The 25,421-nt window shown below is 54.0% G+C and overlaps 1 protein-coding gene and 1 pseudogene across 4 annotated transcripts in view; one reads left to right on the top strand and one right to left on the bottom strand.

The window, feature by feature from the left end:
- CAMSAP1 (calmodulin regulated spectrin associated protein 1) overlaps positions 1 to 22,383 on the top strand; it is a 55,509-nt gene extending 33,126 nt beyond the window's left edge. For 3 of the 4 annotated variants that reach the window (XM_029202562.1, XM_029202564.1, XM_029202565.1), the window contains 12 exons: positions 6,967 to 7,106; positions 7,194 to 7,290; positions 8,802 to 8,958; positions 9,415 to 9,506; positions 10,110 to 10,194; positions 10,820 to 13,199; positions 14,102 to 14,238; positions 14,359 to 14,567; positions 14,857 to 14,959; positions 16,394 to 16,512; positions 16,978 to 17,096; positions 20,473 to 22,383. In XM_029202562.1, the coding sequence (XP_029058395.1) occupies positions 6,967 to 7,106; positions 7,194 to 7,290; positions 8,802 to 8,958; positions 9,415 to 9,506; positions 10,110 to 10,194; positions 10,820 to 13,199; positions 14,102 to 14,238; positions 14,359 to 14,567; positions 14,857 to 14,959; positions 16,394 to 16,512; positions 16,978 to 17,096; positions 20,473 to 20,775 (3,941 nt within the window). In that variant the 3' untranslated portion in view covers positions 20,776 to 22,383. The remainder of the gene's footprint in view (positions 1 to 6,966; positions 7,107 to 7,193; positions 7,291 to 8,801; positions 8,959 to 9,414; positions 9,507 to 10,109; positions 10,195 to 10,819; positions 13,200 to 14,101; positions 14,239 to 14,358; positions 14,568 to 14,856; positions 14,960 to 16,393; positions 16,513 to 16,977; positions 17,097 to 20,472) is intronic. The other variant, XM_029202563.1, reaches the window with a different exon arrangement.
- Positions 3,186 to 6,053, bottom strand: LOC114883861 (annotated as a pseudogene).
- Positions 22,384 to 25,421: the final 3,038 nt, after the last annotated feature.

Genomic DNA, 25,421 nt, shown 5'->3' with positions numbered 1-25,421 from the left:
ACCACAGGGTGGAGTGACCGGAGCCAGGCTCACGCTTTGCCTTGCGGGACCAGGCTGAGGAAGCAGGTGAGGGCAGAGTGAGGCCAGAGGGGCCTTGAACACACGGACGCAGGCTGGGCCCAGTGCACCAGCTCGTAGGGGTTGAGCTCTTTTAAAACGAGGAAGCCTGGAGGCCTTTACAAAAGTGGGCTTGATTCAGGCCACGGGAGAAACCTCGACGGATTGCAGAGAATTGATAGTTCCTCGCAACACAGTAAAACGAGAAGTCAGTAACAAAAACGTGCAGCGTATTTCTCCAAACCTTTAAAATTGTTAGTGCTTAGAAGCCAAAGAAGATACTTCAGAATAGTTCATGGATCAAAGTAGAAATTACAGTGGAATTTTCTAGTGGGAGCTCTGTAAGGGCAGGCGTTTTTATCTGTCTGTTCACTGATACGTCCCAACCGTCTAAAATAGCGTCTGGGACAAATTTGATCAGGTATTTGTTGAATTAAATGGATGAACGACGTACATGCCAGAACCCACAGGACGCAGCTCAGAGTGACGGGTGAAGGGAAACGTCGCCTCAGTGCATAGTCTGGACAGTAAGGAATTAAAGAATTAATGAACCAGGTTGATCTCAGCGCATTCGAAAAGAACATAGAAGTAAACCCAAAAAAGCTGAAGGAAGAAAAGTAAAGAGTGGTCTTTCCCCTCTGGTCAGAAATCACCCCAACACATGGAGGAGACAGGCTGAATTGCAGGTTCCGTCCTGAAGAGGACGGCCCGCCTGGGCTCTGGACAAGCCGCCTGGTGAAGGAGCGGAGTAGAGGGGTGCAGAGGAGGCCAAGCCGAGCGTCCCGGGAGGGCTCCAGAGCAGACGTGCAGGTCGTATTTGCCGGGGTTATTCCGGCACGAGGAGCAGAGCATGGGAGGAAGGGCATAGGCTCTCTTTCCTTCTTAACATGGGTTGAAAATCCTGTGTAAAGTTCTAGAAAACAAGAATTGAATGGCTGAGCGTGTTCTCCTGTTCATCTCAGGAGGCACAGACCAAGGTCTGTTAGAAGCCACTGCCCGTTTGTGACAGATGCCCTTGGCCTGCCGCTGATGTGCTCTGACCCCACAGAGGTTCTCGACCCTGCACTGTTGCAGTCAGGGGGACGGGAGGGGGTGCCGTAGCCCCAGCCCTGGCAGGGTGGCTCTGTCCACCTGCCCCACGCACGGTGCCAGCTCCTGGTGAGTGTTGGGACCCACAGAAGACCTGTCTGTAGTGCTGGGGAATAAACTCAACAAAAAGATGTGGGACCGTGGGAAAAATCGTGAACTCTGCTGTCGGGTGGGATTTAAACTATATTCTTAGATGCCAAGGAGCAGTATAAAAATTGTGATGTCCCCTGATTGTTCATGCAGTTGTTGCAAGTCCTTTTTACAGAAATTGACAAGGGAATGTAAACATTCATGTGGAAGACTGGAGGCCAAAGGGACAAAATGGTTGTTTTGGAGACTTTATTTTTATTTTCGGCTGCGTTGGGTCTTCGTTGCTGTGCACGGGCTTTCCCTAGTCGCGGCGAGCGGGCGCTACTCTTCGTTGCGGTGCACGGGCTTCTCGTTGCGGTGGCTTCTCTTGTTGCGGAGCACGGGCTCTAGGCGCGCGGGCTTCAGTAGTTGTGGCTCGCAGGCTTAGTGGCTCCGCAGCCTGTGGGATCTTCCCAGACCAGTGCTCCAACCCGTGTCCCTTGCATTGACAGGTGGATTCTTAACCACTGTGCCGCCAGCGAAGTCCTAGAGACTTTATTTCGATGTGAGTTTACTTTTACAGAGAAGGTGCAGGAATTGGTGCATACTTGTCCCCAGACTTTCCAGCCATTACATCTTGTCACGTTTGTGCTCTTTCTCCCTGAGCTAGTTGGGAATGACTGGAGAACAAACACATTCTTTTTTTTTTTTTTTTAAACTTCAACAACCTTTTATTACCAAACTCACCCAGGGTTAACCCTTTAACCCACCTAACAGCAAAACAGCATCTCCAACAGGATCTAAGATGGAGGTGCACACCTAATAAAGATTGTTAAAAATATATATATATACACACACTTGAATAAGTATTTTTTAAAAAAGCAAAATTCGGGCTTCCCTGGTGGCGCAGTGGTTGAGGGTCCGCCTGCCGATGCAGGGGACGCGGGTTCGTGCCCCGGTCCGGGAAGATCCCACGTGCCGCGGAGCGGCTGGGCCCGTGAGCCATGGCCGCTGAGCCTGCGCGTCCGGAGCCTGTGCTCCGCAACGGGAGAGGCCACAACGGTCAGAGGCCCGCGTACCGCAAAAAAAAAAAAAAAAAAAAAAAAAGCAAAATTCACCAGTCTTGTAAAAAAAAAATTCCCCAAGTGATTTCAATCCAAAAAAACCAAACTCCAGCATTGGCAGTCAGTGCTGGCTCAGAAACCTCAATGCGGGATGCACCTAGGAGAAAAGCATTTCCTCTTAAAAAAAATCCACCTGTCTCCTTCTTCCTGTTCAACTTGCACAGCTTATCCCTAGAAATACCCGATAACTGCACAAACAGGACCCAGTCACGTTCCCCGGCCTCTGCCTGTTGGTGGAGGTTCCCACCAAGGACTGTTCCTTAGCGATTTTCACCTCGACTACAGTCAGGAAATTGACCCCTAATTTCTGAGAACTTGCAGAATGTCCTCAGGCTTCCTGGGGGCTCCGTGAAAGATCGCGGGTCAGTGTACCTGACCGAGATGGGAATGCAGGCTGGGCGAAGGGGGCCTTTTCCAAATGAAGACACCCGACACCTTCAAACCTGCAGTTTAACCTACCAGGTGAAAACTAGTAGCAGCTGGCCCTGCCCAAAGAGTGCTGGTCTCCCTGCTTTACCCATAAAAGTAGTAACGAAGAGGAGGAGAGTCCAGCGTGTTTGACCTCATCTCCCTGCCAGGAACTTGGAGCCATGGGCGGCGTCCTCCAGGCCGAGGTCTCAGGGGAGCTTTGCCACTTCTGGCCGCTTCTGGCAGCCTGACTCATGGCTGCTCCGTGGACACTGTGTTCCCTTGTGCAGGGTGCTTAAGAATTACCAGGGAGGGGACTTCCCTGGTGGCACAGTGGTTAAGACTCCACGCTGCCAGTGCAGGGGGCCCGGGTTCGATCCCTGGTCAGGGAACTAGATCCCACACGCATAGCTCAACTAAGAGTTTGCATGCCACAACTAAAGAGCTGGCGAGCCGCAACTAAGGAACACGTGCCGCAACTAAGGAGCTCGCCTGCTGCAACTAAGACCCAGCACAACCAAATAAATAAATAAATAGATAGAATAAGTATTAAAAAGAATTCCCAGGGAAATTATGTTTTCAATTTGACTTTGTCACTGATGGATACTTGGATAGCAGCTTCTAGAAAACTGCTCAGAGGACCTCTCCCGGGGTCACGGTCACAGATCCTTCCAGTTGACGGGCCCTTCGCTGGCCTTGGGCAGCAGCGCGTTGATTTTAGAGAAATGTCTGCACCCAAGGAGCCCTCTGTGCACCGACAGCGGGGAGGGATGCGCGGTCTGTGGCACTGCCTTTCTCCTGAACGTAGGAGCCCCAGAGCCAGAGACAAGGCCTCTCGCAGTTGGATTGAGCCAGGATGCAACGGTGCCGGTGAGGTGCTCCCAGCCTGTGTGAGAACTGGCCTGATGTGCTGGGCGGTGAGGGCAGCAGTGAGCTGGAGAGCACCTCGCTGGCCCATCTAGGTAAACCTCCGTGACCAGGATGAACAAAACCGTCGTGTCTGCAGACAGCTCTTTATAAGTGTTTCCCAGACTGCGCGGGTCTGGGCCAGGTCTGGGCCAGGTCTCTGAACACTGAAGCAGAACCCGTGGGCTTGATGGGGTCCACGCCGTGGATCTTGTCCCAGGGTGGCGGCCTTCACATGTCTCAGGTCGCAGGTTTGGGTCCGTGTGAAGACTTGGTGTGGGGCTTGCTGTGGTCTTCTTTCTTTCCTTGTTTTTTATATTTATTATCATTTATTTATTTATTTGGTTGTGCCGGCTCTTAGTTGCGGCAGGTGGGCTCCTTAGTTGTGGCCTGTGAATTCTTAGTTGTGGCATGCGTGTGGGATCTAGTTCCCTGACCAGGGATTGAACCTGGGCCCCTGCATTGGGAGCGTGGAGTCCTAACCACTGCACCACCAGGGAAGCCCCTGGTGTTGTTTTCTTCTGTCCAATCCAGGCTCTGGCCCAGCATCACCATCCTGTTGAGGGTCCCATCTCTGCTTCCCTGTACCTGGAGCTGAGTCCCAGCCTTTCTCAGCCCTTCTTGCCCTTGACGTTTTCCAGGCATGCAGGTCGCTTAGTTGGTTGACTGTCCCCTGTTTGGCTTTGCCCGGCGTTCCCTCCTGGTGGCCTTCAGGGCCTGGGTTTCCAGCAGGAATGATGCCGCAGGGATGGTCCCTGGGTTCAGGTGGCATGCGTTGGCTTCCTCCTCTGAGATCACCGCTCTTTGCTTTATGACCGACTAGGGATAGGGGAGTGGCTTTGGTCTCTCGTCGCGCTTTCACCCCAGCATTGGCATCTGTCGGGAGTTTCTAGCTCTGCTGCTTGTTCTCTGGTGGGTCAGCACTCCTGTGCAGAGGGCTGCTCTGCTCTCCTCTCCTCTGTCGTTATTTATCCGCGCGGTGATTTGTATCAAGATGGCCTCGTGGATTCTTACTTTACTCAACGGATTATGATCCATGACATTCATTGTTCTCTTGCTTTGTCCCAGATTTCAGACAAGTTGTGATTTTGAAGAAGAGGAATATGGGGTACTTGCTCTGCAAAGACCAAGTTTTGTTTAACTTTACATCCGCTAAGTGCAGGGGAGCCATGCAGAGAGGTCCGAACAGTGACTCTGTGGGACCCCAGTGCCTGGCGTGGCCCCTAGCTTGTAGGGCAAGGGGGACTGGCCAGCGCAGAATGTGGGGCAAAGCGCCATCTGTGGGGGGGAGATGCAGTGAGACTCCACCCCACATGAGCCAAACACTCTTCCTTGGATGAAAGACATAAACCGGAAAAGCAGAATTTAAAAACTTTGAAAAGAAAATATTTTTATGACATTGGTGTTGGGATGGATTATTTAACTTACAAAATAGCCAAGTAATAGAAAAGATTCCTGTATTTAACCATATTAAGATTCACTGTGGTGACAGAGGAACATCATAGACAAAACTAAGTGGTAAAAGCTATACCCATGAAAAAGTGTTTGCAACAAATATAAATGGACAAAGGATTGTCACACAATTGTTTTGTAACCATAATACAAAAAGAATTCCTACAAATCAGTAGGAAAAAGATGAACAGCCCAGAGGCAAAACAAGAACAGCTTTTTCCCAGAGGAGGAGGTCAGGGCGAGCCCGCGGCAGTGGGGGGGTGCACCACTGCAGGAAGGCAGAGCGGGCCCAGCGGGGTGGCCCGGCTGAGAGGCCCGGGGGCGCGGCGGGGTGGGACGTGGCCAGGCGATGTCAGGTGTGGGCAGTGCAGCTTGCAGCCCCTTCTGGGAGCGTCGCCAGTGCAGACGGCGTGCAAGTTTGGTTTTTCTGACATTTTACGTACTAGTGAAAATTGTGGAATCCTAGATCGCTGTTAAAATGAGTGACTGAAATCTGCCCACAGCAGCGGAGGACAATTTGGAAACGTAGTTCCGGGTTTGGGGAGATAACAGGCTGCAACGTGATAGGCGGTTTGTTGTCATGAATGTAGATTGAAGACAGCCAGGTCAGCAGCGCACTGTTGATATGATTTATGGGCAGAGACCATACGTGGTAAAGGCACCCACACGAGACAGGTCACGGGGCTTGAGGAGAGTGGTTGCCTTGGGGGGAGGTGGGCTTCACCTCCTGTGATGCTTTGTTACTGAAAGAAAGTAAGGTCTGGATCGGAGAAGGTGTGATGTTAATGTTCGTCCCATCTGGGTTGAGAGTACACGGGAGTCTGTTCTTTACGTTTGTAGTGTTTCATAATCTGAATTTTAAAAAAGAAACATTTCTTAGCAATATAAATGTGCACAGTTACTCAGCTTATAGAAGTTTTCTCTTGAGAATTCATAGTGCTGGGGCATCGCCGCATAGGACAGAATTCATATGTAGATCCCGGATGCTGTGAATCCCGTGTGCGCGTGAGATTTCTAAATCGCTGAAAATGATTTCTTCTTGGGAGTAAAGTTATTTTAAAATAAGTGATGTTTCTCAGTCCTGTTTATTTATTTACAGGCAAAGCTAAGTCATCAGTATAGCTACCTCCAGTTTAGTCTGGAGTGGTATCTAGGTGTTCTGCTGGTTCCTGTCTGAGGGCGGGCCCACCTGCCCCCACGGAGCCTGCTCAGCGCGCAGTGCGGGTGTCTGCGCTGGAATTCTCTGGGTGAGGGGCTGGCATCCTGCAGAGCGGCGTAAGATGGACAGTTGTCCTGCTACAGGTGCAGACGGGCAGCAGAGGAGGACTTGTGCCCTGCACAGCTCCTGAGTCCTGTGATTAGCAGTGTTCCTGTGCTTCCCTGTGGATAAGCCTGACACTTCCTGTTTTATGCTCCCTTCCCCCAACCACGGAGATAACCTCCCTCGAGGGATGGGGGAAAGGAGCTTGGTTAGATGTTAAGTGGCCTGATGCCTCCAGGTCCTTTATAAACTGAAAGGGGATTGTTACTATTCCTATTGGAAGCCCAGTCTTAAAAGTTCAGGTAATTATTGTATACTTGTTAGATGTTAACAATTAAATTCAGGTCCTGGAGATTTCTCCTGTCTTTTTCTCGAGTGTTTTCTTTCTATGTTTAACATTATTTATAATACTTGTTGTGATGTTTAAATCTGTTAATGTTATTACCTTTTTAAATATCACCTCTACCTTTATTTAAATTGTTTTTCAGTTGAAAATTGTATGTATGTGTACACACACACACACCAATGTATGTGCGCACACACACACTTATGAAGCAGCATGTCTTTCTAATAAATTGCAGTTTTCTTTTTATCTGTTAGATATATGCTTGAAAGAGGTAACGTCGATGGCGGACAGTCTGTATAATATTCGGCTTCTGAGAGAATTCTCAAATGAGTATCTGAACAAGTGCTTTTATCTCACTCTGGAAGATATGCTGTACGCTCCCTTAGTGTTGAAGGTAATAATGACTTATTAAAAACACATTTTTAAAGCCCTGTGTGAATAAGCTCCTCACTGTGTCCTTGATTTCTCGTTTTCCTTTTAGCCAAACGTTATGGTTTTTATTGCCGAGCTCTTCTGGTGGTTTGAGAATGTCAAACCAGACTTTGTTCAGCCCAGGGATGTTCAGGAACTGAAAGATGGTGAGTGACAAACTTTCCGTAAGTGACAGCTGTTTCCTCTAAGGGAGTCGTGGCACAGCACTCAGAAGGTGCGCTTAACTGGTTCCTGGTTTTTGTACGACAGTGGTGTTTAAGTGGTTTCTTTTGGGAGGACAGAGCACTGTCACCGCCTGGGCCCCTGTCTGGTGCGCCGTGGTGGTCACGCACAGAGCTCCTCCAGACTGTGAGCTGGGGGTCCGTCCTGGCCCTGTGGCGTCAGGATCCAAGGGCGAGCAGGAGACGTTGGAGAGAAGGTTCCAGGTGATTCTGACGGACCTCGGGCAGGAAGTGCTCTAGTCCGTGATGCCAATCCTCACCCTCCACAGCTTTGACTTTTTTGCCCCTAAAACAAGGCAGAAAAAGATCTGTTTTAGCATAGAGTAAAACGATCTGCCAGCCTTGAGAATCTCCGAAACTTTAAGAAGATGATACGGGAGAATGTTTTCATGTCCTTGTGATTTCTTACAAAGAATATAAAAATCTTAGCCACAGAGGCAAAGATTGATCATTGGCCACATTAAAATGTAGACCTTTTTTTCATTAAAAGATGATGAAAAGAGTTAAAAAAAAAAAAAAAAGGAAATCAAGTAGCTACCAGGGGTAGAAGATCCTTGTCGTATACCTACAGCAGACACACAGTGTCCAGAACATACCAAAAGAAGAAAAAGACAAACCAATAAAAAGAGCAAAAGACTTGAGCAGGTGCTTCGTGAAAGCAGGACTCCAGGTGCCTAATAACGTTATGAAAGGATGCTCAGCCTCGTCAGGGATTGAAACAGAAAGTGACACAGACACACCCCCGCCACGTCGGCAGAGCAGACGCCCAGACGGCCAGGGCTCGGGGCAGTGGCCAAGGCGTGCTCCCCTGCCCCTGAGAACCTCGGCAGCTCCCCTCACGTAAGACCCCTGGGCAGTGAGCGGTCTGGCCCTGGAGTCTGGTTCCTGCTGCCGGGACTGTCCCTGGCACTGTCTTGGGCCAGCGTTCTGGGGAGCAGCCTCAGAGGTGGGGTCCCTGTTCAGACTGGAGCTTCGGGCTGGGCCTGATCTCCTCACCTGACCCCACGGGGGCGTGAGCTGAAGTGGCCACTGAGGTGCTCAGTCACAGGCTGGGCTCAGGAGACCAGGTCTTTCTGCACCTGAGGCAGCTGCCACCTTGAGGGTTTGGCCGGCAAGGCGTCCCGGCGGCTGCACCCCCAGGGCCCCGGCGCCGGGGCCGCTTGTCAGTTGTCCAGACGCAGCCTCCAGTCCCGGTGCTCGCTCTTCTACTCTGTGTTGGTCTTTTGATCTTAGTACTCATTTTGGTATAATATCTGTCGTATTCATCACAGAATACACTTGTTGACCTTGAACCCATTTTATTTTTTTTTGGAGAAGTTTTGCTTTCCGGTAAAAACGTTGGGTCTTTAGTGCTTATAAAAACGGATTTTTTTTTTAGAGTCTTCTTGCTAGTGTTGTAACTGTTAATAACTATTTCTATAAAATCGTTTCTGCAGCTAAATCAGTATCGCACCCCAGAAGCACTCGGCCTCCTGTTCCCATCTCCAACGCCACCAAGCGCAGCTTCCTGGGCAGCCCCGCGGCGGCGAGCCCAGCCGATCCGCAGCCCCTCACCCAGCTGCACCACCTGCACCTCGAAGAGCCTGAGCTCCTGTAAGTCTGTCTGTTCTCGGGACAGAGCCGCCACCCGGCCTCCCTCTTCCTGCTGGTTTACAGTTCCCGTGGGGATTACCTTTTCTCAGGGGTGATGGCAGGCCTGTGCGGAGTAGGTAGTGAGAGGGCCTCCTGTGGCCCCTGCTCCCCCGGAGGCGAGCAGGGTAGCCTTAAAGCGAGCTTGAATTTACTGTGAAAGCTTGAAACCTGTTGTATACGGGCCGTAACCAGAGGTCAGTACGTCCCCTAGCTGCAGTTTGGATGTTTATCCCAAGTTTGAAGTTCTTGGCACATTTTTGGTTCATTTTTATAATAGTTAATTTTCCCAAGGAACCTGTGAACTTCTTACAGGTTGGCGTGAATTCGTGACGGTCTCCATAGCTTCTCACGCCTTTGTTTTTGAACTTGAAGATTGGTGAGGTAGTGATTTTTCTCTCCCATCCTTTCTCTGTTTAGGGGGAAAGGGGCCTCTGCCTTTAGCCCATCGCATCCGTTGTTGCCACTGAGACAGAAACAGCAAAAGACAGTGCAGGGAGAGGACCCCGCTGGTAAGAAGCGCCGTCTCCCCTTTGCCGGCTGTTTCCCATCCCTCTCGCTGGAGTTCCTTAATATCATGGCTCTCAAAATAAATAGACTCATCATGACGTAGTAATGTTAGCTGAGAAGAGACTGTGGCAGAATTTGTTTTGATCTTTATTGACGTACCTTAGAATTCATAGTCGTTACGGTGAAAATGTTACTGAGCCATAACGAATCACACGGAGCACACAGAAAGTCGTTACGGTGAAAATGTTACTGAGACATAATGAATCACACGGAGCACACAGAAAATTGCTGTTGTCTTTTGCGGCAAGAGCTTATACGTTGACATCCGCTGGTTATCTCAATGGGCGTTGACGTCATTTAATTGATATCGACGTGTAATTAACACTCTGATTATTTTCATGACCGGGATCACGGTTGAATTACACACTGCCTGTTATCGAAACTACGAAAAAGTTTTGTATTGTGGTTACTTGCTTTCCTTAGCAGTTTTGGGGTACTGAGTTATGGTGCGTTTCCTTGAGAAATGGTTATTATAGTGACAGAATTTCAAATGATATAAAATCAGTTACTTAATGCTGAACATAAACTGTTTCCTCCAACTGCAGACCAGCGACACCGATCTAATTCCTTAACCCGAGTCGACGGTCAGCCCCGAGGGGCATCAGTAGCGTGGACAGAAAAAAAAAACAGGTGACCTACCCGTGTTTCAAATACATTTCTACTTGACATGTTCGTTAGTCTGACAGAGCAGTGCCCCAGATGTGGTGCAAGGACCCCTGGGGCCCACGGAGTCCCTTGGAGGTCAGAATTATATCCGTAACAACGCCGGGATGTCACTACTTTTCCCATTCTCAGGGCCTCACCAGGTGTGGGATCACAGCAGGTTGAATCAGATCAGACACAAGCATGCAGCCAGATGTCAGGTCTGCAAGAATGTGAATGATCCCACTGTTTACACTCTGCACTGGTCTGTTTTAGAAAATATGGCCACTGCTCATGTGATAGATTTCTCACGGGACTTTTTAATCATTTTAAAAGGATCTCAGCTTGAATTTCTGAAGTGACAAATATCGATGAATCAATAAAACCTCTTTGGGATCCTCAGCATCTTTAAGGGGAGCTGGGCCAGAGTGTCTGAGAATTGCTGGACTGAAAGGCTCTCTGGCTTTCTTTTGCCCGGGAGAGGGTTTGTTTAAGTCTCCCGTGTGTAAGGTTTGGATTCTCTCTTCTTAACTCACGTTCTCGTCACTCACGAGCTTGCGTAGCCTCTCGTGGGGACGTGGCGTGTGCAATGGCTTCTTTCCCCATGTTGCAGGCCTGTGTCTCAGCCAGCGCCCTTTGCTCTCCATCACGCTGCGAGCTGTGACGTGGACCCGGGCTCTGGCGACAGCGTCAGCCTGGCCCGCTCCATCAGCAAGGACAGCTTGGCATCCAGTGTCATTCATCTGACCCCGCAGAACCAGCCCCAGCCCGCAGCCCTCAGGACCGATGGAAGAAGCCTCCTGAACAATGTCAGTATTGAGGACGAGGGTGAGGAGCTCCTGGCCATCGTTAGGACGGATGCGGCTCACCAGGGCGCCGAGCCCGGCCTGATGGCAGGTGCCAGGTCTCCCCAGAGGCTGGCGGATGCCTTAGAAAGTCAGCCTGACAGTTTCTTCCTGGAGCCACTGATGCCGGCCGTGCTCAGGCCAGCCAAGGAGAAGCAGGCAGTCACCAAGGAGGATGAGTGCGGAGAGGGGCGGCCGAGGGGCTTCACGTCCAGGAGATCCGGCGAGGGCCACCAGCCTCCTGGGCGGAAGAAGGCGCCTGGCAGTCACGTCAGTCGAGACTTGAATAGGACTTTCACCCCCATCTCCTGTTCAGAGCTTCCCACGGGCTTCGGCCCCGTGCCCACTGAGGCGGGGCCTCAGGCAGCGGGGGACGCCTGTGGCGGGCCTCCGGCCGGCGGCGTTTCCAGCCTGCCGTCTTGGGGACTGCCAGCCGACGGCTTCTTCCTTCACCTGGGCAGGGCCGATGAGGACGTGGAGGGCAGGTTGTCCGCGAGCTGTGCGCAGAGCCCCTGCGCCCTTGGCCCAGAAGCCTGGGCCATCCTGAGGCAGGACTCCGACTCGGACATCACAGACCTGGAGGGGGCCGAGCAGGCCTTCGCCGGTGAGGACTGCCCCGTGCTGGGGGCCGGGTACGTTGGGGAGGAGGAATCGGCGAAGCTGCAGGAGGACCTGAAAGTGAAGGAGCACGAGGGCAAGGACGACGCCAGCGGCCGCTCCAGCCCGTGTCTGAGCCAGCTCAGCAGTGGCTCCGTGGCCGGCGGGAGCGTGAAGATGACCAGTTTTGCCGAGAAGAAGCTTCACAGGCTCAACAGCTGCGAGACCAAGTCGAGCACGAGCAGCTCCCAGAAGACCACGCCCGACGCCTCGGAGAGCTGCCCGGCCCCGCTGACCACGTGGAAGCAGAGGGGCGAGCAGAGCCCGGGCTGGCAGGGCGGGGACCAGGCCAACCTGCTGGCCTCCGAGCTGGCGCGGCTGCACATGCAGCTGGAGGAGAAGCGCCGGGCCATCGAGGCGCAGAAGAAGAAGGTGGAGGCGCTGTCGGCGCGGCAGCGCCTGAAGCTGGGCAAGGCAGCCTTCCTGCACGTGGTCAGGAGGGGCCGGGCCGACGCTGCCCCTCGGCCACCGAGAGCGGGGGCCTCGGCGGGAGGGCACCCTCAGCACAACGGGGACGACCTCGATGGCGTGTCCCGGGTGGGAGACCTGCTTGGCAAGGAGGAGGGCAGGGGAGACCTCCTGGGGCCCCCCGACCTGGACGGAGAGGACCTGGCTCTGGTCCAGCAGCATCAGCGCAAGGACCCCGCCGCCCTCCCCGAGCTGGAGCGGAGCAAGGCGCTGTCAGCGGTGCTCCTGGAGGCCGTCGAGGGTGTGGACGTGGGCGTGGACCTGGGCGAGTGCGACCTGTCCGTTGAGAAGCTGAACGAGGCCATCAGCACGCTGCAGCAGGCCATCCTCAGGGTCTCCCGGCAGCAGGAGCAGCTGCTGCTCGCGTCCCCCACGCTGCCCGCGCCGGGCCCCGGGAACGGCTCCCAGGACCCCAAGGTCAAGGGGGCCGTACACTTTGGCGAGCCGCTCTCTCCGACGGCACTGGCCGGCCACCGCAAGGCCCCTCGGCTCGGTCCGGGTCGGAATTCCCGTTCGGGAAGACCGGCCGAGCTGAAGGTGCCGAAGGAGCGAGCGCAGGGTTCCTCCCGAAGCAAGGCCCTCACGCCTGGTGTCGAGGCCACCCCTCGCTTACGGTCCTTCTCCCCCCGGACGCCCTCTGACCCGGGCTGGGACGGGGTCGCCGACCCTGGGAGTGACCCCCACGAGGAGTGCTGCTTCGCCGGTTACAGGCTCCACGATGAGAACAACCAGCGGACATTTGTCTCGGCCTCCCCCAGGGATGCCAGCGTCACCTCGGAACAGATGGGCTTCAGGGAGGCTCTGGAAGACGGCATGAGGGGGGCGGGGCTCGCCGCCCTCAGCGGGCCGGGAAAGGGGGTCGCGGCCCTGGACGGGCCCCCGAGGAGCAAGGCTAACCTCATCGAGGTGGACCTCTCCGACCTGAAGGCCCCCGACGATGACGGGGGGACGGAAGGCCGCCACAGCTCCGCGGACCTCGCCAGCGAGGGCGACCAGAAGCCGGGGGTCGGCTTCTTCTTCAAGGTAAAGCGCTGGTGGCGTCTGTGTCACGTGGTGGGCGGGCACGTCACCCTGGCCTAGTCGTGAGGGCGTCACAGAGAACCTAACCTCTTCTGTGGAGGCTGAGGAGAGACGCATGCGGCTTCGTGGCCACGTGGTCTCCGCAAGGACCCGCCTCGCCCTAAGCCGCTGGGAGCGCCTGCTTGCGGGAGCCTGGCTGTGCGCCAGCAGAGCTTGACCTTGGGCCCTGAAATGGGAGTTCTGACTCGTCCTCGTGTGTCACGAAATGTTTTTCTTTTGATGGTTTTCCAACCGTTTAAGAGTGAAAAAACATTCTTACCTCGCAGTCTCTGCAGAACAGGTCACGGGCTGCACTTGGCCTTTGGGCCAAGGTTTGCTTCACCCCGTTAGAGTCCCGGCGGGCGTAGAAACTTTAGGAAACGTTTTTGTTTCTCTCAGTGCCTTTCTTGTAGCGTTTCCTTCAGGAGAGAGCAGTGAGTTGTGAGATTCCCTTCTGTCTTGATAGCGTCTCCTTTTGTCCTGGCACTTAGGAGGTGGCTGACGCACCACGGAGCTCTGAGGGCCGTCTTCTCAGGAGACGCGCACGGCCTTTGCCTGACGTTTGTGCTCTTAAATTGGAAACAGACAAATGACCCGTCTGGGTTTTGGCTCCTGTTGTGGAGATACAAGTGCAGTTTTTAAGGCGAACGGAGTTCAGTGCCAGCAGACTAAATGCTTCTCTAAGGGCGCGGTTTGACTCCCGTTTGTATTTTAGCGTGTCTGTAGAGAGACGCTCGCTCACCCATCAGTTAGGAGGAGTAGGAAGCGTTTCATGTTCCTGGGGTGCGTGGAGGGCCGGGGGCGGCAGTGCTGGGGACCCGCGGGGGTCGTGCCCGGCCGCGCTGTAGGTGGCGTCTGCCCTGCAGGACGAACAGAAGGCGGATGACGAGCTCGCCAGGAAGCGGGCAGCCTTCCTTCTGAAGCAGCAGCGCAAAGCCGAGGAGGCCCGCATGCGGAGGCAGCAGCTGGAGGTGGAGGTCGAGCTCAGGAGAGACGAGGCACGGTAGGTGGCCCGGGTGCCTGGTGGGCACCGCACGCGGTCGGCGTGGCCGCCGTGTCTGTTGTCCCCTCCCGCGGCGCGGCGCTGGCATGACCAGGGCGTCCTGGCCGCTCCTTCCCGCAGGCGTAAAGCGGAGGAAGATCGGATCCGCAAGGAGGAGGAGAAGGCGCGGCGGGAGCTCATCAAGCAGGAGTACCTGCGGCGGAAGCAGCAGCAGATTCTGGAGGAGCAGGGCCTGGGGAAACCCAAGTCCAGGCCCAGGAAGCCGCGGCCCAAGTCCGTGCATCGGGAGGAGCCCAGCAGCGATTCGGGACCCAAGAGCACCCCCCCACGTGAGCGCGCGGCGCGGGGCCCTCCCCCTTCGCGGCCCTGAGCCACTGGAGTTCTCCCGAAGCCGCGAGGCTGGGCTGCAGGGGGCTCTCCCGTTTCACAGAAGGGAAGGTTGGGACTGAGCGCTGGGTCCTCAGGTGGTGGGAGCCGTGCGCGCGGGGAGGGTCCCAGCCTGGGGCCCCACGTCCCGCTGGCTTCGGGCCCCCGGCTCTTTCTCCTGCTGCACAGGTCAGGTGGCTGGTGGGCCAAACACGCGTGTCATGAAAGCTTGTCTTGTCTTGTCTCTGGCAGCGGATGACCTGAGCCGGGCCCAGTCGGGCTCCAGCCTGTCCTTGGCCTCCGCAACGACCACAGAGCCCGAGAGCGTGCATTCGGGGGGCACGCCTTCCCAGCGGTAAGGGGCCGGGTGCCGTGCAGCGGGACACCATGTGGGCAGTGGTTCTGTCGCTGTGATTTTGGTGCAATTTCAGATGTCCAGAGCCATGGCAGTAATGTCACAGGAGCTAACTGCCCTTCACCGAGGTTCACCGATTAGCGAAATGTTTCGACATTTTTGTCCTCTGTCCCCTTGTCCTCCCGGCCCTGCACGCGTTTTCGTTTTTAATCGTTTACGAGTAAGTTGGTGGCATCCTCTTTATCCTTAAACGCTTTGGAGCGCACGTTCTCTGAACAAGGACGTTGGCTTGTGTCACCACAGTCATCGAACCAGCACTGCCATTAGGTCCCCAGTCCATGCCCGCCGTGGCCGATTGGCAGAGTGTCCTTGAGAGCCCAGGCCCGTGCGGGACCACGGTCGCCCTGAGTCACTGTGTCCCTTCTGTCCAGAACGGGCCCTCGCCCTCCTTTGTCCTCCTGGGCCTTGACGCTTCTGCTGAGTACTGGCCAGTTATTTTGTTGCCCGTCCCCCAGTGGGTTTCCCAGGATTAGGTCCAGGCTGTGCATGTTTGGCGGGAACACCCCAGAGAGGAGGACGTGTCTTTCTCAGCGCAGCCAGTTGTGTGTGTCACTTTGACTTGGGTTAAGGTGCTGTTTTCCCACGGCTGCTGGAGAATTTCCCTTATGTGATTAAGGAGTAATTTGGGCGGAGGCCTGGGGACCCTGTCGCTGGCACTGAACGTCTGCCCACGGGCCTCAGCAGCCACCCCCACGGGTGGGCTTGGCCTCCTGGTAGGCAGGGTCCCCTCCTGTCCTTCATCATGAGTGTTGTCCTGCCTCTCCACACGTCCGGTGGCTTCTTGTCGCCGGGGCTTTGTGTAGGACACCTCCCGGAGATTCTGGTTAGAATTTTGTCCAGGCGGTCAGTTACCGGGGTTGGATTCGGACTGCGCCCGCACCTGCCTCTCGTGCATGAGCGTCTGTGTCCCGCTCAGCGGAGAAGGCCCTGCAGGGACGCGGCTCAGGCCTGCCAGGGATTGGAGAGTCGTTTGAGACCTGCCGGGGTTTTGGACTCGGCCCTCTCTGCCTGTCCTTCCTTCCCGGGGTCCCGTCCCTTGTCTGGCAGCGGTGCAGATGGCCCAAACCGGGTCCTCTGGTTCCCACGCCAGCAGGGCTGAGCGTGAGGGCGAACCTTCCCTGATGAGGTCACTCTGGTGCCCGAGGCGGGTGGGGTCTTTGTGTCTTGCCCCGAGTCTGTCATCGTATTCTCCAGGGAGCACCGGCTGCGCTCCCCACTGTTGCTGCCAGCCTCCTGCCGCGGCCGATGGCCCTTCATGTGCCCATGGTGCAGCCTGGCTCGTTTCGGGGCGGGATCCCGCCAGCCGGTGCCAGTTGTGGGCGAGAGGAGGCGTGCCCGCCGCCCTCCCAGCCCCGCCCCCGTCCTCTTCCCCAGCAGAGTCGAGTCCCTGGAAGCCTTGCCCATCCTGAGCCGCAACCCCAGCCGGAGCACCGACAGAGACTGGGAGACGGCGTCCGCTGCATCCTCCCTTGCCTCGGTGGCCGAGTACACAGGTGACGGCCTCGCTCTCTGCGGGGCACGGGCACACGGCCGCGGCCTGGGGGGGGGCGGGGCCCGGGCGCAGTGGGTGACGTGCCCTCATGTCTGCACAGCCCACGGCTCACTGTGACGTCCTGGGCACTTTGGAACCTTAGGCTTTTAAAAATTACTGTTTCTTGGTTTCTGTTTTTTGTTTTTTTGTTTTTTTTAATCAAAGAAACCAGAATTGGAAAGGGAATAAATTATTACTTACTTTAGTCTTTTCCTTAGTTTATTTAAAATCTGTAACTTAGAATTCTGTCATAGATTTGAAGTGGCTATTCCCATTTTCAAAAAATTACGAACATCCCTAATTCAGCCTACCTGCTGCTTGGTTCTACAAAATTGTCGCCTTTCGTGTGTGTGTGTGTGTGTGTGTGTGTGTGTGTGTGTGTGTGCTGTAAATATTAATTTTGCAAATCTTGGCCTGCTTTTCGTAGGTCCCAAGCTGTTTAAGGAGCCTAGCAGCAAATCAAACAAACCAATTATTCACAATGCTATATCCCATTGCTGTCTGGCCGGAAAGGTGAATGAACCTCACAAGAATTCAATATTAGAGGCAAGTATCAAATTTCACCCCCAGTTTTTTATGTAGAATAAGGGTGTTTATAAATGAGGGTTCTTTCTAGAGGAGAGCATCCCGATTGTTGACACGTGAGGCTGCTGTCCTGCACGTGTGTGACTCTTGTGTGAGGACACGCAGGACACTCGTGTCCCAGGCCCTCGCGGTTGGGACGGCTCCGCGGAAGAGCGGGATTCAGACCAGCGAGACGGAGGGGGCTGCACTGGGGTCAGGGCTGGGGGTCCAGGGCAGGCCCTCTGGGGTGGGGCACGGGCAGTGGGTGAGATTTCTTGAGTTAGTTTGGTGTTGAGGGCAGGGTGTCTGCGGGGTGGGGGGGGTCGGAGGTGGTGTCGGGTGGAGACAGGAGGGACCCCAGCTCTGAGCTGGGGCCGCTGGAGAAGTGGGAGTTCGGGGCAAAATGCTGGTCGTTTCTGTCCCGTTGCGTTGACTTGTTTGCTCCCCGGGGGCGGCAGCCCTCGGTCACTAACGGTGAGTGGCGGTGGCCTTAGCAGGTGGAAGATGTGGAAGGAGGGTCCAGGTCAGGACTGCGTGCTGTGACCTGACTGATGCTCCGGCTAGGGGCAGCGTGCGGGGCGCGGGGCTCCTCTCCACTCACGTGTCACCGAGCTGCTCCAGCCTCTGGGCTGGGCCAGGAGCAGACAGACGCAAAGGCCTGGCTGTGGAGCTGACGGTCCCAGGCACGAGGCGGCCCCGCGACAGAGCAGTCGCACGAGAAACTCTGGAGGCCGGCGGGTCTGCCCGTCTGTGCTGCCACAGCGTGAGAACAGCCACAGACTGACCAGAGGGCGGCTCGGTCCCCAAAAACCTGTTTACAAAAGTGGGTGGTGCTGATTCTGGCCGCGGTCTGGAAAGAGTGAAAGGGGAGCAGGACGCGGGCCCGAGGGTGGCTGCAGTGGTCAGTAGGCTGGTCGGTCAGTGGGTCTTACTCGAAGGTGTCATTTGAGCAGAGGCCTGGAGCGGGGAGGGTGCCCCGCAGATCTAGGGAGGCGCACGGGCTCCAGGTGGGACTGATCCCCTGGTTGGGGCTGGAGCGGGGAGCTGGGGGTCAGAGGTCACGGGGCAGCTCCAGTCGGGCCTCTGTGGGCCAAAGGGGACATGGCTTTGCCTTGGGTGAGGGGGTGAATGCAGCTGTGGGCAGAGGACGGCCGTGAGCCACGGCCTCCTGAGCGGCTGCCGGCAGGGACGGGCGCGAGAGGGTGGAGGCGGGGCCGTGGTGACCCTGCGGAGGGCAGGGCCCGGGGGCCTGGATGTGTCTTTGCGTCTTTAGTTCTGTTCACGTTTGAACAGTTTTTATGTCGTTGAAATCAGTATTATACTTGCAGCTTTAAATTTTGCTTTTTCTTCTTAATTTTACAAGTATATTTGTTTATTTTAAAAAACAAGCCTGTTAGATTCTGAAAAGAATAGTATCTATTTGTGAAAAACTACAGTTTTCTAAAACAAAAACAGAGTGAGAAGAGTGGCATTGTTTTACATCATAGGAGTCTTTTTAGCTCCTGGCTAGTAGGAGACAGCTGGGTGTGACCCGCTTCCGAGTCTGTCTGTTACAGACCACGTGTCCCTGGCCGCTGGACAATGGCATTGTACCCTGAGGGCCGGGTGAAGAGGCAGATAACGTAGTAAGCAGAGACCCGGAGAGGGTGTCAGGAACCCTGGCCCATGCTCAGAGAGCTGCAGGGGTAGAAAACGAAACTAGCCATTTTCAAGCACGAGGAGAATCTGTTTTAAAATGTTTTTGTGTTAGTGATTTCTTAGAGTTGAGCACACGGTACGGCAGACGCTGTAACAAGTACTGACGGTCGTGCCTGCCTCAGGTTCTTTTGTGGCAGCGTTATTGAGAGATCGCTCACGCAGCGTGAGGTTCCCCCTTCAGTGCTAGTTCAGGGCTGCTCATTCTGTCCCCAGGGGGCGGCCATCACCAGTTAATCCCAGAAGCTGCCCCCGCAGAAGGGTCCTGTACCGAGGCCGCTCCCCGCGCTCGCCCCCCAGCGCCCGGCCCCACAGGTCCGCGGTCCCCTCTGTGTGTTCGCCTCTTCTGGACACGTCCCGTGAAGGGACTCACGCCTGAGGCAGCCTCTTGGAGCGGCTTCTTTCGCTCGGCACGATGTTACCGAGGCTCCTCCGAGTTGTAGCGAGTGTGGTGGTGCTTCATTCCTTTTTGTGACTGAACAGCTTCCCGTTGTACGTCTAGACCATTTTGTTTATCCTTTCACCTGTTGATGGACATTTGGATTGTTTCTACTTTTGGCCGTTACGAATAACGCGGCTGGAAACGTTTGTGCGCAGGTTTTGCGTGCATGCGTGTTTTAACTTCTCTCGGGTGTCTAACTGAGAGAAGAATTGCTGGGTCGCGTGGTAACTCTGTGTGACATTTTGAACCACTGGCCGACTGACTGGCCGACGCAGAGGCTGTGTCGCCTCCCCTCCACCAGCGGAAAATGAGTGCTTGCTTCTTCGCACCAGAACCTGTGCTGACTCTAGCTTAGTGGGCATGAGGTGCTACCCCCTTGTGGCTTTTTTTTTTTTTTTTTTAATATTTATGTGTTTAGTTGCGGCATGTGGACTCTTAGGTGCTGCATGCATGTGGGATCTAGTTCCCTCCCTGACCAGGGATCGAACCCAGGCCCCTTGCATTGGGAGTGCAGAGTCTTAGCCACTGCACCACCAGGGAAGTACCCCCCCCATTGTGGTTTGTTTTTTTTTTAAATGGAACTTTGTCTTTTTTTAAAATTTATTTTATTTACTTACTCATGGCTGCATTGGGTCTTTGTTGCTGCACGCGAGCTTTCTCTAGTTGCGGCGAGCGGGGGATACTCTTCGTTGTGGTGCGCAGGCTTCTCACTGCGGTGGCTTCTCTTTGTTGCGGAGCACGGACTCTAGGTGTGTGGGCTTCAGCAGTTGTGGCTCGTGGGCTCTAGAGCGCAGGCTCAGTAGTTGTGGCGCACGGGCTTGGTCGCTCCAAGGCATGTGGGATCTTCCCGGACCAGGGCTGAAACCCGTGTCCCCTGCATTGGCAGGCGGATTCTTAACCACTGCGCCACCAGGGAAGCCCCTCACTGTGGTTTTGGTTGGCATTTCCCTGATGGCTAATGATGTCGAGTGTCTTTTTCATGTGATTTTTCACTTAATGTTAAAAGCATTTTTTTCCTTGGATACCTGGACTGAAGTAAAATCTCAGCGGTAGATGGTGCTCCGCTGAACGGATAACCCATAGCTTTGTGTCCTAGAAAGCTTGCCCCGGGGTGGGCGGTTAGCTGGCCGCGGGCCTCCTGGTCAGGACGGTGGATGCTGCGGTGTGACTGCGGGAGAGACTCACGTTCCCTGTCTCTTGTCCTTCACTCCCTCCACACAGGAGCTGGAGAAGTGTGACGCGAATCACTACATCATACTGTTTCGTGATGCTGGCTGCCAGTTCAGGGCACTTTATTGCTACTATCCTGACACTGAAGAAATCTACAAACTAACTGGCACGGGGCCAAAGAGCATCACCAAGAAGATGATCGACAAACTGTATAAATACAGCTCAGACCGAAAACAGTTTAACCTGATCCCGGCCAAAACCATGTCCGTCAGCGTGGACGCGCTCACCATTCATAACCACTTGTGGCAGCCCAAGCGGCCCTCGGTGCCAAAGAAGACGCAGACTCGTAAATGACCCTGGTGCGGCAGGAGTCTGAGGACGCGCCGGCCAGGTCGATATTTATTATTTTCATCCTTTTGGGTACGAAGTGTGCAGAATCACAGACCTTTTTCAAAGAGGCTTCTAGACAACACGAGAAAACCCTCCCTTAGGTCCCAGCACACAGGACGGCAGGTGGAGCCGCAGTGAGGACTCAGCTCCGTTTCCAGCGGCTCGCGGCCGCCGTGGTCACCGCTACGTGGAGGCTCCCAGACGAGGGGCGCGTGCCCAGGGGCTCCAGGCAGCGGATTCCTTGTACTTGAAGTTCTCCTTCGGTATAAATTAAAAGTGATTTCCTTGGCTCTCTTGCCTCTCACCTCACCCCCTTTTGCACATGACCTGACAGCCCTCTTGCTGGCCAGCTGTAATCTCGCGAGATGATAGGACTGAGACTCGATCTTGGGTCAGGGTTTTTGAATGTCTGTGGGGAAGGAGCTCGTGTTGGGGAAGTCGTTTTCATTTGAGAAACTGTATATTTATTGATTGTGTCTACTGCCAACGTTTATATCCAATTCTAAGATTTCTGAAAAAAATCCTTGTTCCTTGCTGCTCAGAAAAAGTTCACTGAAAATACCGGTTCACTAAAAGCCCTGAAATCTGCGAAGTCTGTCTTCTGCTAAAATAACGTTTACAAGTACGGAGGGGTTCTCGCCGACACGCGATCATGAGGATGGTGAATGGTACTCTCGCTGGTGCTTGCCTAGTTGAAAATAGGAAAAGCTGAGCCGATTACAGCCCGCGTTCATTACGTTTGGGATGGTGTGCTCCCGATTTGTTCACTTTAATAAAGACAGATTTTGGTAAAGTAGAATCTTTTTCACTCTGAGCATGTTTCTCTTAAAAGGCGATGCACTTACGCGGACGGCTCTTTTAGTGTTTTTATCACGTCATCACTCACCCGTCCTGATTCTTGCTTCTGGAAGAGCAGTAAGCGTGCGGTTCTCGGTTTAGATTGAGCATTTCGTTGTGTCGCCTGCTTAAAGACAATTAAAGGGGTTATCTGCGGCCGTCTCGGAACTCCAAGTCAGCGGAATGCTCTGGGTTCTCTCCACGGCGGCCCTGACAGTCACTAGGGCTTCTCCGGACCAGACGTTCCTGCCCGGCCTCCACACGGCACCGGAAGTCTGCCGACACCTGTGCAACTGACCAGCTGACCCGACTGCCGGAAGATTCTGGAGTCACATATGTTAGTTTTGCACATATTTTCTCGGGAGTGTTACTTGAATCTATCTCAAACTGCAGAAAGAATCTGAAGATCAGAGGAGAGAAACAGTTAAGACAAAGTATACTGGTAATTTTAGACGAAAAGGTGAACGGACTGTGTCCATGAGGATGGAGGGAACGTGGTACAGAAACGGCAGGGCCTTGCCCGCTCCCGGTTGGGTTTGTATATATCGGTAGCCAGCAGCTCTGTCTGTAAATAGGTAACGAAGCTGTGCGGTTTCTCCAGTGCTGAGTATTAAACAGTCCTGAGTGAACTTTCCTGTTACCATGCCGTTCACACGTGTGCTTTATTTCTCACTGTATGTTGGATATTATATTATTATATTTATTTTAAGAAAGCACTAAGATGTAATAAAGTAATTACCTAATTTGCTTTCTATGGTCACGTTTGCCTGAGGTTGTCGTGACTTGTTTCTCGGTCAGTGTCCCCAGCTCCTTGCTGTAGAGAAATTTCCTGTGGTTTCTAGTTGACTAACGTCCCTTTTATTAGAGCATCACATCCTTCTAGGGAAGGGACGCTTTCCAACTTCTTCCTTTATGCGGACAAGACGTGTGACAACTTCTCTGTCATTTTATAACAGTCCTGTTGAAGTCAGTGGAATATGACTGTTTTCAGTGAAGATTTAGAGGCACTCCCGGCCCAGTGCTGGGAATCTCGCTCCCACCGAAGTTCTGGGTGAACGCTGGGTTTTCTGATACAGTCAGTCAACCTGTGGGGCGTTGTGAAGGTTGTTCGCATGTGGTGCTCTGTGCCCTTCGTTAAGCCAGTGAGGGGACCAGTGCTCGGGACGTGGGGACGGACGCTCCCCTCGGGCCCCCTGTGCGTCGCAGGAAGTTTCAGACGCAGGATTCCCTTCCGTGGTGGAGATTTTCGGTCCTCTCTGGTTTTGGTGGTGGTAAAGTCGTTAATGGCCTCGTAGGCTCCCTGTAACTGTATCGCCTTCCAGGGCACCTGCATATTCGTGCCGTGTTCTTACGGTGGAGGGTTGTGCGTCTTTCCTTGCTTCTCGGCATTCTGACCAGCCACCTGTCTACCCGTTTAGAATTTAACCTGGTGAAGAAAGTGTTGCGTGCATGGCTGAGCACGTGATGGGGTTCACGTATGCGTCCTTGGTGGTGAGCTGGGACCCCAGGAGCCCAAATAAAACTGCGGTGAGTCAGCCCCGTATTTTACAGATCTATGTGCAGATGTATTAACTTATCCCCACACACGTGTGCGTGAGTGTGCGTACGTGGCGGGGGGGGGGGTGTGGACGCTCGCACACACCAGAGGCGGACGGACTGTCTTTCCCGTGTGTCCTTTGCCTTTGCACGTCACTGCAGGGCAGTGTCTGATCAGGCTGTTTGGACCCAAACTGTGTTCTTTGCTCCGGCAAATTGCAAAATGGAAGAATTCCGAAGTTATGTCTCGGTTATACTTCGTGTGTGTGTGTTCTCTCCTTTGGCTTATTATTCATTTTTGGCTGCACTGCGCACCTTGTGGGGTCTTAGTTCCCCGACCAGAGATCGAGCACACGCCCCCTGCAGTGGAAGCGTGGAATCCTAACCACTGGACCGCCAGGGAAGCCCCTAGGGTATACTTTTATTTTTTGAAACTGTAGCTCTTACTTGGGGAGGGAAGTACCTGAAATGAAATTTCCTGTTAAGATGAACTTGGACAGCCTTTCCTAATTGATGCTGACCTACTCTGTGAAACGCGGTTTGGCCTTTGAGAAGCGGGAGTGAGCGGCTTTAGGCAGCCCCCTCCCAGTTTGTGGCCCTCGTTTCTGGTGGGGGCTCTGCGTGTGGGGAGGATGGGCTGCGCTTCTGCGTCACGGTCACGGCCAAGTCCGCCAGCGTTGGCGGGGAGCAGAACGCGTCCGGGTGGCATCCCGCCTGGCCGTCTCTTGCAGGGGTTGGGGGCGCCTTGCCGCGGTCTGGAGCCTTCTCCGGGCTGTCCCTGACTGCATCTCCATGCGAAGGCCCGAGCTGTGGGGACCGTTTGAGATCTCGGGGGCAGAACTTGCCCTGGGAAGAAGCGGGGCCCCTCTGTCTCCCTACCCTTCCCTGTGCTCATCTAGGAGGGGGTGATCTCGTTGTTCTCTGTTCTTTAGAAAGAGCGAGTTGCCGTGTCCACGTGATTTCCTCAATAGCAAGGAAAAGCCGCTTACTGTGGGAATGAATAATTAACTAAACGTAGTAAACACTACAGCCTGAGCTCCACGCCGTCAAGCCCGGATGTAATCGGTGAAGGATTTGTTTCACGGGAACCCTTTCTTGGCAATGAGAATTTGGGGTCGCCGCCGGTGCAAAGAAATAGCAACAGCATAAAAACCGACTTTCCCATAAAAGTGAAGTCTAGGCTGGTGCTATTACAAAGGTCAGAAGCTAGCAATCTTGGCCTTGGAGTCACGTCTCCGGGCCTGTGTTTTCACTGGGTGACTGATTGTCTAGAACTTGGAACTCTGAGGTACCGTTACTCTGGGCCTCGGCTGCGCACACGCTCCACGCTGTATTACAGTTTGAAATGCTGTAATGATGTGATTGGTTAAATTGACAAGCCTGCATCTCCAAGGACCAGGCATTGAGGTGGGGGCTCAGATGGCCTTGGACCATGCGTGCTCTTTGCTCATCCAGGTCAGGATCCTGTGATGGGAGTTTCTGAGCATACAGAAGGCGTCAACAGCACCGCCAGGCAGAGGCTGAAGCATCAGGACTTGAATTTAAAGTGTGTGTGTGTGTTTTTTTTTTTAAAGCTGTTATTTTCAGTTGAACTGATAAACCTCTCTAGTCTCCATTTGTGCAAGAAACAATTTGGTTTTTTGCCCTTTTAATTCTAGGTGGTGAGTTTTTTGTTGTTTTCATCACAATACAACCCTTGTTCTTTTTTTTCAATTGAAGTAGAACGTACCTACAGGAAAGCAAACGGATCCCAAGTACAGAGCTTGATAAAATTTGACAAAGTGTTTATTCTCATTTTTTAAATGAGTGGTTCTCAGTATTTGTCACGAGTTCTCCCTAGAGTTTTTTGCTTCTTAAGTACATTTATTAATGGTTACTTTGTGCGGTTTTCGTGGTAGGCACGGAACTGCCAGTAGGAGTCGATCAGCTGCAGAAGCATCACTGCAAAAAGCCGCTGTGTGCGCGGCGGAAAATGCGTTGTCATCCTTGTGTGTATTTCTTCACGTGAGACTCCTGTTCAGCTCGCGAGCGCCCTGTGTGCTATGGGTGCTAAGATCCCTCATCCAAGGAGTGCTTGCTGCGCCAGAGGGGCAGCCCTCCCGGGCGGGATCCACGGGGGCCAGGCGTCAGGTGCCACCTGCTTAGGACGACGCGGCTGCTTTGGGAGGGTCAGGGGGGAGATGACCGGCCAGGAGAGGGCACGTGGGGCGGGCACGGGGCTTCTTGGGGGCAGCGGG

The sequence above is a fragment of the Monodon monoceros genome, unplaced genomic scaffold (genome assembly GCF_005190385.1).
Source record: "Monodon monoceros isolate NGI ecotype Baffin Bay Population unplaced genomic scaffold, NGI_Narwhal_1 Super_Scaffold_5, whole genome shotgun sequence".
NCBI classification, from domain to species: Eukaryota; Metazoa; Chordata; class Mammalia; order Artiodactyla; family Monodontidae; genus Monodon; species Monodon monoceros.
This window is presented reverse-complemented; position numbering and strand designations above follow the sequence as displayed.